Here is a 21,473-nt window from a genome sequence, read left to right on the forward strand (position 1 = left end):
TCTCAAGGTCTGCAGTGAGCTGTGGTCCTTGATCTCTCCCTTGGGTAGGACACCTTTCAGGTTAAACCTCTTGAGATTCACCACTGATTGAGGTTAAAGAGGAGCCCTTTTTGGGACAGAATAGAATTTACTGAGTGCTGATTAAGCACTACTTAGAGTCATGCAGTCTAACTTCACAATAAATCATATCACAAAAGTATTAATAAATCCTAAATTACTGCTAAAACCAGACTTCTGTAAAAACAGTTCCCTGACAGTTAAAAACAGTGCTCCGAACATCATCAATTTACTCGCAGTGCAGGCAGGACAACAGGGCAATCATTAAAGTATAGCACGACAGAGCAGAATCTCAGTGTTTATCATTAAGTGGTTCTCCCTAACCGTAAAAATCAGGCGTTCCTTTCACTCTTAAGCAGGTATCTTTGTGGCTTTTTACGTGATTATGATCCACAAAAGAGTGACATGGTCAACAATTAGCAGCAAGCCTCAGATCTGCATCTGTCTGCTGCAGCTGCATGGTATTTCTACCCTCATCTTTTACAGCACCGGTGCTTTTGGCAATAAAATAATATACTTACAGATCTTTAAAACATTAGCCAAATGATATCAAATGATCTATCCTTCTAGGAGAAAAAGCTCCATGATTTTTCTGGTTAAAAACAAAAGGTTTTTTGTTTAGATAGAATAGAATAGATATTATATCTATTGTATTATATCTATATATTAATTAATATTAGATAGAATCTGAATAGAATTCAGATAGAATTAGCAGTGCAAGTTACAGCTAATACCCCTTAACAACTCTCTAAAAGTCTAACACAAAAATAAGATACATGCTCCTTTACCTCAGATTCCTGTGAGTAGTCCAGAAAGGATTTCTTCAGTAGTACAGACTCTTCTCTACAAATGACACGTGGCAAAGATGCATCTGAAGAAAAATGGCATGAATTCCTCATTACATCCTTTTTTCTTTCCTTCTCCCTCCCCTTTTCTGTATCTCTCCACTGTTTGCTTGCTTTATATGAAGTGTAGTGGTGTGCACAGGGAGAGTCACTGCTGACTTCCAGTCAGCTGCAGCCAAGGCTGAGATGAGGAAGCAAATCCATTCAAAATTAGGCAGAGTATAATGAAACCCAATGATGATATCATCTGGTAAATGGCTACTGCCAACTTTCAGAAATTAAGGGGGACTTATACTATGTTAAGAGTTTATGTCACTCTGGGATTACACTGATTGGTACTCAAGGAGCCTAATAGCTCGGGTCTTCTATGCACCCTCAGTACTAACACACATGCAGCTGTCACGTTATCCAGGGCGATAGCTCTAATTCAACCCAGTCTTTAGCATGCTTGCAGAAAAGGCAAGAAGGGGCCATCTAAAGAAGGGGAGCTGAAGCATTCCTGTCTTATAACAAGCAGAAACACATCCAACTTACTTTTAATAACACCTCACAGGAAGGGGTATTTCCAATGCTCAACCTTCTTCAGCCACAAGAGTTTTTAGCTTCGGAGCAGAGCATTTCCAGCTGCAGTGTAAAGCCAATATTTCTCTTCCTATCTGCAGTGGGGATATAGCAAACTATCTATTCCCTTCATCTGAATAGCTACCATCATTGTGTTTGAAGACCTATTTATACCCCGCACACTTGAAACATTTATGCTCTGTGTTCAGCCACTTCTGCATTTCAGAAGTAACTCATTGTGTTTGTTCCTGTTTTACTCTCTTGAATTGGGCTGCTTTACTTCTTTTTCTCTATTTTTTTTTTAGGAGAGGCACCCAAGGCTGAACACTGCCCTCTAAAACCTTAAAACTGCTTATTCTATAATTATATCGGCTTTTTTTTCAGCATAACCTTCCATTTCATCTCTAGTCATGCTCCATCATGTAAAACCATGCATACAACTTTATGACCCATCACATTCTTCCCTTCCCAAACCGTTCATCCAACTTGTCAGTACAATTTGAAATACTTAGGAGGCTGCAAACAGAGAAATCTTCCATAACATGTAACAACATAAAGAAATACCATTATATAACAATAAGTTCATTCATTCATAAAATACAACCTGCAGCATTATGATTTATTCTAACTTCTACGAGTACAAGGATTATGCTAAAATCTGAAAATGGAACTGCTTTTCCACACAATTGTCACATTTGTTCTTTTATGCACCCATTTCTTGACTGTAAGTCACTGGAGATGAATGAGAGGCAGAAAGGTAAAGCCCCTTCCCTCAGGCTGCAGAAGGTTGGCATTTCCATCCACTGCTGTGACAGAACAGTGAGAGGTGACAGATGCTGCACGGAGAGCTGTGCAAGCACAGCAATACAACTGCTGTCTTCAGAATGTCAGAGCTGTGAGGCAGTGTGTTGTGGTGTTAAATTAACTTCAGTTTAAGGCTTTTTGGTTAAACAATGTGGAATGGTAAGATTTGCAGAGGTACAGTGTCGTGTTAGTACCATGCACCATGGGGCCCCCCAGATGGCTCCTATTTCACCAGGAAAACTCTGCCAAGGCTAAAGTGATGAGCAAGCTGAGCTTTTGTGTTTCACTAGTGACTGATTAACAAGTCCACTATGGCAAAACTAAGGTAGAATTGGAGGAATATCTGCACATCTGTTCAGCTGCCACTGCATATCTTGGTGCTTCAAAACGATCCCAATTGTAGGTTTAGGCTCAGTGAAATTGTTTGCAAGGGAACTTTTTTCTCTGTCCTAGAATATTTAAGTCCAGTATCACAAAAGCAACACTGGAGCTGTCTGACTTGCTCTCAGCTGTCTGACTTGCTTTGACTACACTGATGGCTGATGAGCACAGGTCCATCAGGGACCACTCTAAGAGCCTGAAGTCCCTTTTTGCTAAGACCAAAATATGCCACTCATGATGCATTCATACAAATTGACCCCCATGGTGAGTGAGGAGTCCAAAAGCACAAGACTTCAAGGCAAGAGTACAGTTAAATTCCTACCCCATATCCTATCTTCACGAGTTTCTCACTCGCCTTGGAACAATGACTCTACCAGCACCGCTTGTCTGGTCTTAGCAACCACTTTAAGAGAGATCAACCTGCTGAATTTACTTGCCAAAACTTCTGTTCTGTAAGATTTTATTTTTTATTTTTATTTTTTTGCTTTACTCTCTGCTCAGAAAATGTCTGTCTTTGACTGTATGACAGTTTCAGCCACTCTGCTACTGATTGTCAATTTGAGAGGTACTTTTCATTCGTTTGGGGCTTTTCACTTTCCTGCAGATTGCCTTTTTGAGGCTTTTCTATACAGGCTGTTTATAAGAATGCACCTCTGCTAAAGGGAATAGGCCTTCTCAGCATTACGAGTATATCTCTAGCACTTGGTTTGCAGCAGAAAGCTGGAAGGTTATCATTGTAAGGGGCACGATTGTACTCACATGAAGTGCAGTTTTATTTCCAAAGCCATTTGTTCACTCTAACTTGTATGAAAGGACTCTTGGCAGCGACAGGTAGCCAGAACCAGATGTTGTATATGTATACACATCTAGAAAGAGAGGAAGAACGACAAAAACTAAGACCCACCTAGAGGCCTCTTGTCTACCACCACAAGATGGCACTGTCAGGTTGTGTTTACCCTACCTACCGAGGCAACCACTCAAACCAATCTGAAATAAAGGCAGAAATCACTTCTTGCGAGTACTTTCTTACACGTTTCTTTTTTCTTTTTTCTTTTTTTCTTTTTTTTTAAATTTTTTTGTCATGTCTGACTAGTTCCTCTTGGGCACTTTCTATTTCTCAGCAGCACCCACTGCATCTCCACATTAAACATCTCACTGATTAAATCTGAGACTTTGGTGCTCTGGGATTTCTCAGGGTATGTTATGGCAGCAGCAAGGTTGACGCTCTCGCCTTCTTATCCAAAGATCTAAGTGCCAAGAGGAGGGGGCACAGACTGGGGGGGTCTATATTGAAAAGTGCACTCTGACAGTGCACTTCTGTTGTGACATGAGCAATTTGTGCAGAAAGATCAAGAAAAACACCTAAGCTAAACCAATACGTGAGCCACTGGCAAACTAACTGCCATCATCCAGCTGAGACAAGGCCAGTATGAAAAATGAGCCTCAGCTCGTGTCTCAAACACCCTTGTCCCTTGTGCAGCAGCACTCATTTCAGCCGTATTGCGTGGTGTCAGAGATCGTCTCATTTCTCTGCAGTCCTTTGAGACATGCTCAGCCAAATGTGAAAGCACAGTTGAAAACACATTGGTCTGAAAACAGTTGAAATGTACTGGGAACTTGGCATTATAACCAGCTAAAATGGGAAAATCCCAGAATGTGAATACAACATACATTAATGAGACTTGAATCCCTACAGAATCCCAGAAAAACTGTTAGCTAAGACCCAGTGAGTTTTAGGAGAAAAAGATTTACCTCTTATTTACTGTCTGCTTCTTTCACAGGCATCAACCAAGCAGCACACAAGCACAGGAGATGTTCTTTGTGGATGGCCAAACACAGGTTCTTGGAGCTGAGGAGTTTCAGATGCCCACAGAACTCTGCCATTGCAGGATGGGAGCAAATGGGCTCAAGGGCAATGGGCTTTGATGCTCCCACCCAGCTACATGCATGGCGTTGCCATTGGGTTTGGGTTTTGAGATGATAGTGATTGCAAGCTGTGGCTTCCCCTTCTAGCTTGCTCTATTTCAGTGGTTTCAGACCTTCACAGACCTTCTGTAACAGTGACCAAATTGCCTTGAACAGTAAACAACAACAGAGATATGATTATAGCATGAAAGAGTTTTGAACTGCAATGGAAATATTCTGCAAAGATTCAGAAACAACTTGATGCAGACAGTTTGAGTGACACTTTTCATAGTATACTTACATTTACTCAGTCCAGTGCTCTTCAGCTGGAGTCAGCCAGCTAGTTGCTTTCAGTGGCACTGGCTCAGACAGAAAGATACGCACCTATTTTCTAGCCATAATGTATTTTAGACTTCTATAGCAAACAAGTGCAAGGTAGATGAAAATTTTCCTATTAAATAGTCTTGCATCAAAGTAACAGCTTTCCTGGCTCACTGTCAGAAGAAATTCAATCAGGGGAGCACAGAGAGTAAGACTATTCTTAATGTTCATATTTTTAAACTCCTGAGATGGATCTCAATCTGCTGTGTAGTCACTACTAAGGGATCCCCACTGCATATAGCAGTGCTAACATTAATTAGTCGTTGCCTTGGGCCATGGCTTTCATTAGTTCCCACTTGGCTACAACACTGAGGAATTCTGCAGATCAGTGCTTTCAAAAACACAGGAACACTATTTTTTCAGGCCCTAAAAAGGAGCACTTGTCCATCTAGCCCCTCCAGACTTGAAGCACAGACAGTGAAAGAAGAGGGGGATCCCAGCCACCTTCAAACAGCAATGAACCTGCCCCTTTCCATCAAATGCTGCAAACCTGCTATCACAAGTTAAACCCTGTTAACCACGAGTTAAGCCTTGAACTGCAGATTGCTGATAATAAACATCTACACATTTCTAGGGTGGTGGTGAAGAGCAAAAATGCCCAAGTGGACCCCTCACAAGGAAATTCAGGGGTGTAAAATGGCAGACTTCACTGTATCTGCAGCGATCCAGGCCACATCTCAGATGTTGGAAATGTTGCTATTAGGCCAACCTGTGATTTTCATTCAATTCCAGTCCATTGCAGTTATAGGTGTGGGCGTGTGAGGCTTTCTGTCCAGAAATACCAGTCCCTACACTGAGGAGAGATGGAAAAGGAAATGTTACAGAGAAGTGGGGAAAAAAATTGCAGTTTCTGTACAAGTCAGCACTTTTTCAACTCAAGCCATTCAACAGAAATACATCTTTCAGGAAGTCATAGCACTGGGTGTGCAAAACCTTGCAGACAAGGCAGCTCCACACAAAGTACAGGAATGACTGTGCAAGGCAGGCGTGGGCCTGCCACCTTTCTTCACTGCCATCCCTCTGTGTGAGCCTGTAGTGAAGGTTGCTGACTTCCATTAGTCAGCAATGGTCATGTAATACTTGATAAAACTAGAATACAAAGAAAATAATATTTGTCATCTCCTTATTCATTATCAAATGCAATGCAAAGGCTGAGAAGAAAATGGTTTTCTAGGTACTCTAAGGAACAAAAAGTATTCTATACACCATTTATTAGAGTATTGTGTTCTGTGGTGCAGACTGTGATCATAACATCACTCTGATTTGATCTCTCCTGTGTGAGGTAAAAGAATAATGTGTAAGAACCACATACTGTCTGACAGGAGAGACATCCTGCAATATGGCACTCTAACCCACAGGAGCCTGAGAGCTCAGAGGCCTGCCAAGGAGCTATGCCCTCCAACTGCTCAGATCCCAGCGTGTCTTGTACGTACATTACTGCAAACCGGTATTTCTTTTTACTGGATGGATGTGAAATTGGCCACTGCTTCCTCTGAAACCTCTGTTTTTTTGCACACCATTTCCTCCAGCCGTGCCACTGTTCAGTAAGCATAGCATCTTCATAAAACAGAAGTTATTCTCTACTTTAGAAGATTAACACAGTAACCTTACATTTTTTCCTTTCCAGGGGGCTCCTCAAAAGATACCATCTGTATAAATCCCATAGAAACACCTGTAAGAATCATATACATTTTGGAAGATGGCATCTGCCTTGGGCTTCACCAAAGCCAACAGAGTAACCACAAACCTCAGCTAGCACTGGTGGGGCGTGCTGGAAAATCGCACTGGAGCAGGCAGGAAAGCACATTTGTGCAGCTAGCTCTGTGTATATTCTTCAAGCAGGAAGCCCCGTGTCTATTCTTACACAGTTTCATTAGGGCTGAGCTCACAGCTTTCCTGGCTATGAGCACCCAAGAGAAGTTGTAGCCTTTTGGCACATCCATGACCAGAAGTGCTTTGGCAAAGTGCAAGCTGCTCTGTCTCTCAGGTGTGGATTGTGGCCCTTTGAAGCTACGAGGAAGATGCCACACTGTGTGCTTGGTGTCCTGTTGGTGAACTTCTGGATCAGATACAGCTTGAGGATTTGTGCCTCAGAAATATTCCTGCAATAGTTCTGCTCACCCAAGCACCTGACAGGCCTCTCACCAGACCGGTTTCTTTCCTCTCAACATGTGGTACTTTCTGTGTAAGGTTTCTTAAATGAAGTCAGGAATGAATCTATACTCATAGGCAGCCAGCTCCAAGAGCTACTGCATTTGTTGGCATTAGTCTCAGTGTGGCAGAGGCTGAATGTGGCTGCTCCCCATCAATGGCTCCTTGGGTAGTTCTCCTTTTTACTAGTGCACCGATGAGCTGGAGTTAGAAGAAGTCCTCCTAAAAATGTCCAAGTTAGTGGAAGCAAGCTATGGTAGCCTGCTCAGAACATGACAACCTAATATCTCAGTTTCCCAAGGACAAACACAGTTTGTCACCCACATGCCAGCTCTTCTCTGGACAATGCCTTTTCCTGATTCTTTTTGCTCTGGATGACTCTTTGTTTTATAGTTATCTGGGACAGTAAAACACACATGCCTCCAGGTTGGCACAGAAATTGGTCAGACCTCATCTTTCTTTGAAATTTGACTCATTTGCATTTGAGCATCCTAATTCTAGATCTGAAACCAAGCTCATTCTGTTCTGGCCATACAAGCAAGCACGTATTTTAGACATTTGCGAAAGCTGAATTGCAAAGTTGCTTTGATATATTTTCCACTCAAAAAAGAACGGCAGCATTCATGCTGCTGTAATGCAAATGAATGTGGTTTTGCAATGTTTGGATGTGTTTCCTTTTAAACAGCCTTTGGGTCCTTGAAAACAATGAGTGCTACCTGGCTTAGCAACAGGAACACTTGCACCTAAGGGATAAAACATGGAGAAAAATCACCAGACTCTAAAGAAACCCACAGAATCACAAATAGCAGGGGCTGGAAGGGACCTCCGGATATCACTGAGTGCAACCCCTCTGCTAAAGCAGTTTCCCTACAGTAGGTTGCATGGGAAAGCATCCAGACAGGCCCTAAGAATCTCCATAGAAGTAGATCTCACCAGCATTCTGGGCAGCCTGTTCCGAGGCTCTGTCACCCTCAAAGAAGTTTTCTTCCTTGTGTTTGTATGGAGCTTCCTGCGTTCCAGTTTATGTCCATTGCTCCTTGCCCTATCTCTGGGCACCACTGCACAGAGCCTGTCCCCATCCACTTAACTTCTGCCCATAATAAACATATGAGCATTGATAAAATCCTCCCTCTGTTTTCTCCAGGCTGGTCAGTCTCTCAGCCTTATCTCTGCCATAAGCTTTGCACACTGTTCGCTTGTATACTTCCTTTTAGTTACTCAGACTTTTATTTAGGTTATTCCTTTCCCGCTGACCACTATTCGTTTTGTAGCTGCAGTGCAATAATGGCAAAAGGATAAGGCTGATAAAACTGCTGTCTCTAGGCAGGGTTAGTAATAGGCATTTACCACACTTCTGTGGTTCATTAAAAAAGAAAAGAAAAAGAGAAGCAAAAAAAACTGAAGCAGACAATATACCCTATCTCCTTCCCATCAAAAGCCTCAGAGGTATAAATATATCTGCCTGCATCTCTGGAATTGAGCATTTAGTGAGCAGGACTGCTGGGTGATAAAGGCATTGGGAACATGAAGGATTCAGAGAAATATTCCTTGCTGAGCACTTGTTGGGAAAAGTTAAGTAAGTGGCCACCAAAGAGAAGGGGAAATGAACTCTAATTTCTCAGCTGATAATTCACAGCTTGCTCAGATTAGACATGCTCTAGATTTAAGCTGTACTAGTTGTAAATGAAGAGCTAGCCTAAAAAAGGACAACTTATCTGTGTACCCACAAGTTGTGTGCTTACATACAAGCTATGCACCCACACATATCACAAGCAAACTGCCAACTTAGCAACCACGCAGTTGGTGTGCAGAAATGCTGAATTTTTTAGCTCTGCTTCACCAGGTGACACCAAGGGGGAAATTCACAGAGCCATGAGCAATGAACAAGGGGGAAATTCACAGAGCCATGAGCATACCTGGGAGTGAAGGTGGCACTGGGTTTTAAAATGCAATTTTAATGTTTACTTGCACTCTTAGATTTCTTATCATGCCTTCAGGTTCTCTGTGGGGTGTTGCTGAGACCTGTAGCTAGCCCACAGCTCGGAGAAGACAGAAGTTGGAAGGCCCTTGAAACCTTCCACTTCTATAACATGTTTCCCAAATGATACGAGTCGTGCTAGCTTCATTTCCTCAGCCACATGATCCTGTTACAAAGCTCTACTCGAGCTTTGTCTGGGTTCTGTATTTTATTTTTTCTTCCAATCTCTTTTGCAGATGAGACAGGTAGAAAAAAACATATTCAGAAATAGCTTTTTTTCCTTCTTCAAGTCCTGCAGCACCAGCACTGGTGCTACTTTTCCTGTGGTAAGAACAGAACTTCTCTATGAAGATTAAATTACCTCCAAAAACAGGTGGCAATGTGAAAAAAAATGTCATTTAGAGCTATTTAGAGCTACTTTTTTTTTTTTTTTCCCCTACGTTTGGTGCCTCAGTGGAGTACTGCAATGTGTATGGTAAATGTGCAGCCAGCGTTTGCCACAACACAGAACAGTGGTTCCTGGCACCAGCAGGTGAGTTTCACACTCCAACCAGAAGAGGTCCAGAGGCGGTCTGCTTCTACTCATACATCACTATGTCATCCATCAGCAAATATGTTTTCTTTCCAGTGCATTATGTCACTTGGTGCAACCAGGAGCACCTGACAGCAGTCTCCCCAGCCCACAGCTGGCTGAGGACTAAGGAGACCAGCAGCTCTGAGTCCTCCTCAGCATTGCACCCTTGTCTGCTAGCTCCTGAAGATGGCAATGGATTAATGCTCCCATTTTTCTGCTCTTTCACTCTTTGCAAGCACAATTACCTTTCCAAATGCCGTGCATTAAACGACAGCTCCCAAAGCAGAGGAAGACCTTCACACTCTGTTAGGAAAGTGCTAATGATGAAAAATCCCTGGAAGCTCTGCGTGTCTTGGGAGTTCGAGGGCAGCACATTTGGAGAGGGCATGTGCTGACTGCTAAGTGACTCACACATAGGCACTAGGTCAGAGCTCTGTCCACCTCACTCCTCTTGCCAATAAACATTTATGTTTGCCGCCTTCCAGTACAAACCAAACACCTGAATTGGCTTTAAATAGTTTAACAGCTGCACACATGTAAGTAGCTGAATCTTTCAGAAGCAGCTGAGTGCAGAACCGCTGATTTCCAGCATGCAAATTATACAGAACTGGGGAGAAAAGCCCTCTTTCTATGACTGTCTCTCCTACAACTTTCTATTTGTCCACCTCCCCTCCAGCACAAGGAACAATCTGCAGTTTGGAGGTAGGCACCACATACCTGTAACAGCTCTGAGCTGCTTCACACCGGGTGAAGGCCAGCCCTAAGCCAGGCTTCTTCTTCAGGGACAAACTGCTCCCACCACGCCAACTACTCGCTGCAGACAGCTGAGGATTGAAGCCTTTACACTCTTTCACCTTCACTCATCTATATAAAGAAACACAAAACACAGAGCTTTGCCCTTTGAAATAGGGGGGGAAAAAGAGTGAGAAGAAAAGGATGTGGTTATTTAGTAAGAGTACTGGCAGAGCATGGTCTTTTGTTCTACAGAACACAAGAGCATTTGCTTAGAGACAACTTGGACTGAAGCAATCCTGCTGACCTTGCTAGGATTGAGGTAAGAGAATGTCTTTTAATTGATTAAATTATATATGAATTTTTGGCAGCAATTAAACACTAGCACTGGGCTTGTCTGATAATTATAAGGATCAGAATGTAATGAAATATGTAGTGTGGTTTTGCTTAGAGAATAAAAAGAGTTTTTGTTTCAGTGACAAGGATAAATGTACTCTAGTGCAACCAAAATGTTTAGTATAAAATGGCAAGAGATTGTCCAGCTACAGCTGAAATATGTTGCAGAGGTGGACTTCCTACTTTTTACTGCACTAAGCATCTTTCTGTTATCCCAAGTGTCCATAAGAGAATAAGACATATCTAACATGAATAATGACTTAGAAAACAGATACAATCAAAGTCTGCTTCAAAGCAGTAAGATTACACGGTCTGTAATTATTCAAGGGTGATTACAGTAAATGCTGTAAAAGTCCCTGCTGAAACAGTAACCCAGATTTCCCCCATTTCTCTTCTGTGTTATAGCTAGATCAAGACTGATTGGCTTGCTGCATTCTGTCATCTGATTAACATTTCCTTATTAAAGCTACACCTACACTTAGAGTAACTCATGGATTTAATGATGAAGACATTCTTATGAATGAACCTTTCATGGATTCTCATGCCCTTACTTCATCATCCCCAACCTGTACTAACACACAGACTTGTGAGAATCCCAGCTACAGCCAGATGAACTCAGATCTGAGCTGCAAAATGAAAACCATTCATGCACCCTATTGTATTGCAAAAAATAAAAATAAAAAAAATCAGTAAAGCTAGTACTATGAAACCTCTGTGTTCCTAGGTCAGTACATCTGCTGCTGGCTTAACCACGAGCTTCTGCTCATTGGTAAACCATTAATACTTGAATAGGAAGTGGAAAATCCTCACACAGTAGGAAGAATTCAGAACAAGCGGAGTGGTGACAGCACTGGGTCTACTCCAGCTCACTCAGTCCCCCTTGAATGGTGCTAAGTCCAGGCTCTGACGTTACCCTTTGACTTCCAGAAGCTGAAACAATCCTAGGGCTGCAGGCATTTTCTTCAGGAAGCTCTTAGAGAACAGAGAAAATTATCTTCAGGAGAGAAAACACGCTGCCTATCTCTTAAGAAGGTGGAAGAGGAGTTGGGAAAGGGTAGATCACTAAGGCTGGCTTGGGTATTTGGAAACATACTGTAATTACCCACTTGGGAACCCACTGCAAGCACCCAGACAACATCTCAGCTGTAAGTATCAATCCATGCAGGTTTTTCTGAGAATAACTGAAATGCAAGTAATCTGATTTTCTTTTGTCACAGTCAAGCAACACAGGGGAGCAGGGCAGTGGGGGGAGCAGGCTTCAGGCACTGTCTCTAAAGAGATTCTATAACCAAAGGAAATGTGATCTGTATGAAACTTATACCTAATGAGTGAACAACGTGCCAGTACACACCGGGGTACTCCTCGATCTGTCCAACAGGAAAAACGTATACAGCTTTGTATCATTCAGCATCAGAGCTCATTTGTCAATGGCAGACAGTTTGCAAGCAATTCCCATGGGTTGCTCTAGATGTGAAATTTAAATTTGAGGTGGGCTAAAGGATCAGAAGCTTCAAGCTTTGGAGATTAGGGCACCAGAGGTGAGCACCTGGAATCATCGCTTTAAAGGCTGGCTAACACCTTCCTGAAACTATTTTCAGGAGTAGTGCTGTCCGCAATTTTGCAATAATGAATTCTAAAGAAAAAGCATTTGGGGATACAGAAATGCAGTAACAGGTGGAATCAAAGCTCATACTTTGAAGAGATGACATGAGCAATTTTCTGCTATTTATCGAGTGCTAGTTTAACAGGTGGTGTTGCTCCTCCGAAATGTTTCGTGCCATCTGATTTCTCCCCACCTAAATGTGTGCTCCTGCTCACGGGGCACACATGCTCACACAACAACGCAGCACCCCCATCTCCTCTTACCTGTCCTGGCCCAGGTACCAGCAGCTTCTGCCCATGACTCCCTGGCACATCTGGCACTGGTGCATCCTCAGCTCGAGCGGCATTCTCTCACTTACCATGCACCACAATCACACGACTTTCTAGGCAGCTGCCTCACCTTGCTAGCTCAAAGAGACTGACTCAATCTCAGTCTGACTAACAAACCAAGGTTTTCTTTTTGTTCTCATTTCCGACAGATAAATCCACTGATAACAGTCAGATTTCCTTTTGCATTTCCTAAATTCAGAGAAAAGCTGTTATTTCCTCAGTCCTCTGGAGATGCCATCTGCTAAGGGCTGGTCTGGGTGAATTTGTGCATCTCCCTGTTCACCTCCACTCTGTCTGTCTGCAGGCTGAGCCAGGTTTCTTGTAAACATCTCCTCACATAACAGCCCAAGTATGTCTTGTGGCATTTAGTTATTTCTAGAGCAGTTCAGTCACAGTTTCTAATACACGTGTCTTTGACCTTCAGCCTTTGCCTTATCTGAAAAAGCAGATACTTCATCAAATAAGTTAATGATCTGGCAAGATCTGACAAGGCCTTGTTTAGGGTTTTTTTAGGTTTTCAGTTTTTCTGTTATTTAAAAATCTGAGGGAAGGTTTGGCCTAACACTTTTACATTTGCCTAAATTGTGTTTGCTTTTATTTCCTTTAACAGATATGTTTGACTGATTCTTTTCCAGATACACCAGTAATATATATATTTCTTGGGTTTCAGATTTGTGACAGCTGTTTTGGTAATTTGAGCTAGAAACAAGATCATTTTCCATCACGAGTGTGTTAAACTCTGAATACATTCTCTGTTCAGATGCAGAGATATTCTCAGATCATCTACTTCACATATTCCCATTATCACCCACTGATTGCCATGTCACCCCACCTCTGTAGCTCAGCACAACATCAGCATGTATATGAAAAGCAGAACTAGAAGGTTTGACAAAGTCCATGGCCAGTTCCTCTGTTAGCATTTCTACTTGCTCTTTCTCTCTCTCTATTTCTATTTTAGCCACGTAAACAAGGATCATGTCACTAAATGTTTTTTTGCTCCTTCAGAAAAGTCCAGATCCATTTGGTAGTGCTTATGAACTACATGTCACTTTCACCCTCCAAAGCAGGTCCTTTTCTTGATCAAGTTTGTCTTAAAAACTCTTCGCTTATTCCTGAAATCTATTTTGAGCTACCTGTTTGGTCAAGGTCAACTGAAAAGGTGAACTATATATACATTTTTTTCTTCTTCATTAGAACTAAATGTGATTCTAGTCTAAAGAGGTTATGGAAAGTATTTTAAGGAATAGTTTCTTAAGGCATATATATATATTTAAGAACTAGAGTATTTATTACACACAAATTACATACATGTATTTTTAAGAAGGCAGTGCCTTCCATTTGCTGATCTTTGACAGATTATCCGAGGCCAATTATAATTTCTTAATCAATTACAATTTAAAGTACTCTCAAATCCAAAATTTAACCAATGCTGAAGGTTAAATACCAGCTAGAAAATGAGATTATTCAGTTCACACCTAAATAAAAGATGCTTCAAGATATACAGAGGAGTTAACTGGGAGCCCTATGCATCTCTAACCTGTTCTCTCTGTGGTTTAGGGGAGAAATGACGAACAACAGTGGGGAATGCAACTTTACAAGCATCGACAGATTAGCAGAGACCCTCCGGTTTGGGATCTCCATCCCCACCTTCATTCTCGGCTTGGTTCTCAACACCCTGGCCCTCTCAGTATTCTGCTGCTTTTGGAAGAAACAAACCAAAACCTCAGTTTACATGATCAATCTGGCACTTGCAGATGTTCTGCTGCTTCTCTCCCTCCCACTTAAGCTGCACTACTCTGTTGCAGAAGCACCTGGACTCCTTTGTGCCTTTATACAGTCACTGTACTTTGTCAATACCTATGGTAGTATCTTCATCATTGTTTGCATTACTGTTGACAGATACATCTGCTTAAAGCATCCATTTGAAGGTCGAGCTAACCAGTCCCCCAGGTGGGCAATCTTGATTTGCTGTTTTATCTGGGCAGTCGCTTGGCTTTGCAGCAGCCCAATATACACATTTCAAAAGAAAGATTCTTTAAAATGTTTTCACAACATGTCAGATGAGGCCTGGAGTGTCCCTCTCATCGTTTCTGTGGAGATCTTCGGATTTCTGATTCCACTCTCAGTGATGGTTTTCTGCTCTGCACAAAACATCTGGATTCTTCTGAATCACAAGAACAGAGCCAAAGAGAAAGTAGAAGACTCGTTACGAGTGATTATCATCAACCTTGTTGTCTTTTTGGTATGTTTCACACCAGTCCATCTTGCAATCTGCTTACAGTGCCTGGTAAGACAGCATGTGATCGTGGACTGCCGCCTGAAACAAACCATCAGCCTCTTCATTCAGGTGTCAATGATACTAGCCAACCTCAACTGCTGTCTGGACGCCATCTTCTATTACTTTGCTGCCAAAGAATTCCGTGAAAAAACACACTTGAAAAAAATTATTGAACGATGCCCTATCTTTAAGCCTTGTGCCACATGACAGGACCTTCTGCAGTGGAAGAATGCGTCTTCCTCAGCTGCTGCTGGCCCTGCAGGTGGGACACTTGATAGCATTATTCCCAGCAGTAAGGCCAGCTTGTCCATTGGAGGAAGGGCACAGGGGGGAGAAGGACGATATTTTTTTCATGAATGTGAATATTTGTCTTCTTTTTTAAAGATTAAAACAGAAGAATATGGGGGAAAAAGGACCAGCATTACAAAAATGTCAGTGACATCAGAAGCATTAGCCCTGATGCAATCTACTAAATCTGAAAGGCTTGTCAGAGGAAAACTACCCAGGTCACTGGACTGCAAATTAAAATCAGCCTTTGCCATTGCCAGTGTGATCAGGAACTTGTTGCTCTGGGCCAGTCAAATCCAGAAATAACTTCAACACCTTCTTGCTAACTTAAGAGGTAACTGAGAGATGCAAGGAAGTATCTGGACAAAAGTCTGCTTCTGCTCTTTCCTACTGGAAACTTTGCAGAAGGTCTCTGCCAGAGCTCATTTGCTCCAACTACTTGTCTGGCCCTCCCGCAAGTATTTTAAACCATCATCACTGTCCAGCACTGTTACAGAGGGCAGCAGCCCCCTGCTCTTCTGCAGAGGACCAGGCTGCCCAGTACATGACAACCTCTTTATACAACAATCTATCTGGAGTAACAACAACAAACGACAAACCTTTCTGATAATGGTTGCTAAGGAACCAGCATGGTTTTAACCTGCAACTTTAAAACAGATTTTGCACATTAAAAACAAAAGAACCCCTTCAAATACTGCATTTAGTGGAAGACTGTACATATAGGTGATCATACATATAACAAGATAGATGTATGAAATGTTTCTGCCTATCTTCACATTCTTTCTTGGAGAAGAGGATGTAGGGAAGCAGGGATAGCATCACAAACATGAAATACAGTCTGGGAGCACTTGTCTGATGTACTCTAGGCTCCCAGATGAAACAGGATAAGCTCTATCAAACTCATTCCTCAGAAAAGCCCTCCTAGCCAGAGCTTTCCATTTTACAAAATATCTCTGGATGTGCCTTAATCACCCTGGGGCAGCTCTTCTGGGTATGTCACTGCCCTTGGGCCATTTGTACATCCAGCCAGGAGCTGAAACTAAAGTCTCCCTTATTGCAATTTAAACCTTATTGTAATTTAAGCCTTCTATCTCTTGTACCATTATATTGCCATGGTTCATGCTCTTACCCAGAAGCACCCTCACATCAAGAAATCCATTATAGTACCTTTAAAAAACAGCTATAAAATTGTTTGAAATTGATGGGAACCAGGTCCTTGTTCTAGGGCAGATGTTCCTTTTATTTAAAATGGGAAAAGAGATTGGGTTCTGTTTGAAGGAAAGAAAAAAAGACAGGGCTGGTTTTGAAAATACAATTTTCAATTGATTTCTAAATAAATGACTGATTGCACAAGTGGGCAGCTGTACACATCTCATATTGGACCTAACATGAGAGTGCTTTAAAGCTTGTTAATGCTTGGTATTGACACAGCTGAGTCATGAGAAGAGCTCAGAGACAAACAAAGCTTTATACCATCACCTTTGTCACTGTCTGTTGTTACACTGCAGGAAGAGCTTAACAAAACAGGAGGTTTGCAAAAATATTATTTGCTACTGCCTCGGTCATTCAGAAACCTGCATCCTTTTCTGTATGAAGCAGCCTTTCTTTCTTGTACTTTTCGCATTACCTTGCATATGAAATGTGTGTTTTGGAAAGAAAGTGCTCTAGAAAATAAACTGTGTGTGTGAAATGTGTGATTTGAAACTTTTTAATTTTTAATTTCCACAGTCTGACAGCAGTGCATGATCCTTATCTCCCTATCGCATCCCAACTTGTTACTATTTTCTCCTTAAAGCAGTTCCAAGACTTAGCTGGAGGTTCTGATTCCCAGAAAGTGCTTCAGGTTCACAGCTACAGTAACAAAGAACAACTGAATTACCAGAAATAAACAGGGAATAGTGTAAAAACAGGAGAGATGAAGACCCCCAGAAGTTTAGATAATGTTATAGTTTTTCTGAGGAAAATCTCTCCACAAACAATTGACCATTCCCTTCCAGGAGGGGAATGTCCTCCTCTCCACTGATATAGCCAATAGCTTTATCTCAAGCACAGCACAAGACTGAGGAATTGCACTAGCTTCCTAAAAATCACCAGGCAGCAAGTGTGGCACATTGTGCTAAGTTCTGATAAGCAACGTGGAGGCTAATGAGGCAATACCTTGTCTTCTATTTATCACTATGTACTTGGACAAATTAATTTTATAATCTTAAAAGGAATCAGCCCGTAGACCTCCTAGGCAGAGAGGAAAAGGATGCATGGATTCCCACAGAAATTGAGATGGTGCTTGCTCATGGCCAGTGGCAGACAAGGAGAGACTTTATATACAGAAAGGAATTTAATTTTCTTGGTGAAAGAACAAGAGATCTGTTTATGAGAATTATCTGTAAGAATGTAAGCGATGGGATCCGTCATGTGCATTCAGCCTGCTTGTGCCATGCATTGCAGCAAACTCAGAGAAGAGAATTTGGAGGACATATTGGGCTACTTGTCCTCCTTCTAATCACTACCAGCGTCACGTCTCTGTTGGCCCAAGGCAATATTGTACATAACTCAATTAGTCTAAATTTTGCTTGTTATACATGCAAATATGAGCAGCTTGTCTGAGTATACTTGATATTTCTGAAGGAAGAGAAAGAAGGAATACAGCCCAGCTGTGCTGGCTTTACAGGGCTACTACAGCAGTCAAATCCTTCAGCACAAGAGGAGCATATCTTCTCAGTAAGAAGACGTCACTTTCAATTCACAGCTTTTCAAGATGAACTTAAATGTAAATAATACCCCTGAGTTACATCCTTGACCTCCAGCTAAAATTATTTTACTTTTGAAATCAGAATTTTACATACAGCCTCCCCTACCAGACTTACTGTTAGCTCTGGAGAATCTCCAGTTGGTTGTATTTTTACACCAGTGAGAACAGCAATCAAAAACCCCGAGCAACTCGAGGTTACACTGAACACTTTTGATGATGAATAAAACTGAAAAGCATTTGACATTTCACAGACAACAACAAAAGCCTTCCTGACTAAGTACACGAGTTCACCATTTCAATTTTCAGCCTTCACAGCAGTAGAGATTTTTTCTCTCTCGCTGTTATTTCTAATTCAGACAAAAATGATAAGAACCTGAATGTGAATCCCTCAAATGCCCAGCTCTTCTCCTAGGGACTCATAGGTACTGCGTGCTCAAAGAAGCATTGTCCTAGTAGGAAAAAATGTGCTAATCAAAAACAGCCATTGGAAGCCTTTATGTCACATGGATTAACACACTCCTTTGCAAAGATTTACTCAGAGACAGAATCTCAGAAAAGAATAAATCAGCTGCTGCAAAGAAGCCTGCATGTCCAGTTGCCGTACATACTTCATTCTATTGGTTAAACACACAACACTTTCTTCTTTTCAGAAACAATTATTATTCACCTGATGTCTGACAGTGATGGCAGCCCACTCAGAATTGCAGCTTTTTGTTTTTTTTTCTGACAAGTTTCTTAATACCATGAAATAAAAGAGCCCACTATACCAACGCTGTGCTTTCTCCCTCGTTCTCACATGACTCTCAGACTGAATATCAGCTCTTACCTGTAGTTCAGGGGTACAGGAAAGATAGCTGTGTCTCCGTCCTGCAGAATCAAATCAGGTTGCCTCCGTCAGCAGCATATAGCAGTGCTGCTCTTGGTCCCGAGGCCATTCCATCATCCTCTCTGCCTGGGCCAGGCCTCCACCACACAAGTGTGGGCTGTCTGCACCTCAGGGCATTTTTATCAATGGTTACTCCTCCAATGCTCTACAATGAGCCAGCGTTTGTTCAGCAGTGAATGTGATTCCCAGGCTGCAGTGGGTAGGCTCATACAGCAATTGAAAGACCATCAGGCATAAGAGTGGTTCAGCCAAAAGAAAAAGAAAACAGAAAACAGATAAAACCCTCACACAGGGTTTTCCCCGGAATTTATTCCCGTTCTTCCCTGATTGATTATCTCATCTGAAATTTCCCAGTCCTGCTTGAGAGCAAAACATTACATCAGTGCCACTCCACTGATTTCAGATGTTATAGAAGAATATATTATGCTGAGCTCAACAAATCCATTTGAAATAACACACCTAAGTAATTTTTTGCTACGTCCTATTTATTTTCTGTAAATTCTAATGGTGTAAGATCTAGTTGGAACTTATTACAGCCTCCAAAATACTGCCAGTATACTACAGCATGATTTGCAAGTGGGAAGGCAGCTGAGGCAGGACCCAAGCCCAGAGAAAAGCACGGGCAGGGCCTGGCTCACCATGGGCAAGGAGGGCACGCGCCTGCAGGGACAGGCCAATATCACTTCATTCTGATGAAAAAAACTAGCTGAAAAAGTGTAAAACAGATAGAGCTTAAATAAAAACTCAGATTCTTAAATAAATGTCACGCCAGCAGCTTATCACATCAAGTCATTTCAAGTGCTCAGAAATCTGAGAAGTGAGAAAAGCAGCCACCCCACGTCTGAAGCAGCCTGCAGATTGCAAAGCAAAGTCGAAACTGGTTTGAAGACCAAAGATGAACTTCAGAGATATCGTCCCTCAACCTCACATTTTGGTGTGCTGCTCTAAGCGATACTTCACTTGAGCACGGCATCATAATTTAGCCTGCCCAAAATACACACATCACCACAACTAAACCTGTCCCACATGCATGCATATGAGTGAAAGAGGAATCAGTGCTATGGTGTTCTCAAAGGTTATGCTGACTTTTGCCTCTCTCATCAAAATGGGTTTGGGAGATCTCCTCCCCCCTCACTTTCAGAACATTTTCCATCTTAGACTATCACCTTCCTACAAGGCTCAGATCTCCATCCTTTCAGCCAAAGGTGAGGAATGGGCTGCAGAGAGGCGGTGCCATTTGGGAGACCCGTGAGTCTGCAGGTGACAATGGAGTTGCAGGGAGCCCAGCAGCCCTGTGCTCAGAGCTGTCACCTCCTCAGCTGACTGGCAGTGCGTGGAGCTCCGCAGCAGAGCCACCAATAGGAGCATCTTGGGCATGATGGGACTTTGGGCACTGCACACCAAAAGGGAATTTGGTTTTCAAAGGAGGAACTGTCACCATGAAGAGGGGCAGAAACATGCCTTACCTAAACAAACTGATGAGAAACATGCCCGTCTTCGTTATTTACACAACACTAAATCTGGGAAACCTGGCTTGGTTGAATTTCAGCATGCTTGCTAGGCTTGCAGAGAAACACAGAGACAAGTCACACACACACACACACACACACACTTCCCTCTGTCTGCGCTCTCAGCGCTGCCAAAGTACAGGGCATGGAGACAAGAGCCCTGCTGTCTATGAGAGGAAGAAAGGCCCAGAGGAGGAAGAATGGGATGCAGCAGTGTGCTGTGCATGGTGGTAAGCTGTGCCTGCTGCAGCCTGCCAGGGGGATGGGCTCAAGCCCGCCGTGCACAGGCTGTGCTTCTGCAGCTGTAGTGACTGCTTCCTAAAGCAGAGAAACTGCAGGCTGTGGGGCTAGGATGTTAGATATTAGGAAAAAATTCTTCTCAGAAGGAGGGGTGAGGCACTGCACAGCTGCACAGGGAAGTGGGGCAGTCACTGTCCCTGGAGGTGCTCCAGAGCCATGGAGATGCGGCACTGAAGGATGTGGTCAGTGGGCACGGTGGGGTGGGCTGGGGTTGGACCCGGGGATCTTGGAGGTCTTTTTCAACCTTCCATTTACCTTTTTAACATCTGGCCAACATGTAGCCTAAAGCAGGCTTCTGCAGCAAAGCATACATCATCAGGCAAAGAATAGCTGAAGTTCTACAGTGTCTTTCATCTGAGGAAGTCAGAACGTCATGAACAGTGTTACCCCACAGCACGCAGTGCTTGCAGCAGCACGGTTTGCATGGGAAGCAGCAGGCAGGGGCTGAGCAGCCAGCACAGCCCTGGCCCGTGTCAAACCATGCCCAGAGAGCAGCACGATTCATTGCCTTGGGCCCTGGCTGAGAATTTGCTCTTGTGCATTTCACTTTTAAGTATCTATTAAATAAAATGAAATGCCGGCCGCTGCCACTGCAGTATACTGCATGACACAGGGATCACCAAAGCAAAATGCATGCAGGAACCATTTAATTTGTTATTATTAAATTATTAACCATTTGATTTGTAATTATTAAATCACTGCCATTTTCTGCCTTGCTAACAGGCCATAGGTGTCACAGTTCTTCCCAGCACCCAGTCCCAGGGTGA

At 42.6% G+C, this 21,473-nt stretch overlaps 1 protein-coding gene and 1 long non-coding RNA gene across 4 annotated transcripts; one reads left to right on the plus strand and one right to left on the minus strand.

The window, feature by feature from the left end:
* Positions 1-7: 7 nt before the first annotated feature.
* Positions 8-18,925, minus strand: LOC136056029 (uncharacterized). Its single transcript, XR_010622907.1, has 4 exons — positions 18,839-18,925; positions 4,401-4,721; positions 846-928; positions 8-106 (listed from the first exon to the last, which is right to left on the minus strand). It is a non-coding gene; the product is annotated as an uncharacterized LOC136056029 (long non-coding RNA).
* GPR55 (G protein-coupled receptor 55) lies at positions 10,228-16,942 on the plus strand. Of its 3 annotated transcripts, XM_065747982.1 has the most exons (4): positions 10,228-10,339; positions 10,625-10,691; positions 11,171-11,910; positions 14,255-16,942. In XM_065747982.1, exon 4 carries the CDS (start codon positions 14,262-14,264, stop codon positions 15,180-15,182), a length of 921 nt encoding a protein of 306 aa, XP_065604054.1. In that variant the 5' UTR covers positions 10,228-10,339; positions 10,625-10,691; positions 11,171-11,910; positions 14,255-14,261; the 3' UTR covers positions 15,183-16,942. The 3 variants fall into 3 exon arrangements, with proteins under 3 accessions (XP_065604054.1, XP_065604053.1, XP_065604055.1); XM_065747981.1 differs by having other exon boundaries at positions 10,228-10,691; positions 11,693-11,910; XM_065747983.1 differs by lacking the exon at positions 10,625-10,691 and having other exon boundaries at positions 11,693-11,910.
* Positions 18,926-21,473: the final 2,548 nt, after the last annotated feature.

This window comes from Cyrtonyx montezumae, unplaced genomic scaffold (genome assembly GCF_038088225.1).
Source record: "Cyrtonyx montezumae isolate F1298 unplaced genomic scaffold, pur_monq_1.0 scaffold_5, whole genome shotgun sequence".
NCBI lineage: Eukaryota > Metazoa > Chordata > Aves > Galliformes > Odontophoridae > Cyrtonyx > Cyrtonyx montezumae.

What these genes read in the sequence shown, in the direction of transcription:
- GPR55 (XM_065747981.1), top strand. Translation starts at nt 14,262, where the DNA reads ATGACGAACAACAGTGGGGAATGCAACTTTACAAGCATCGACAGATTA.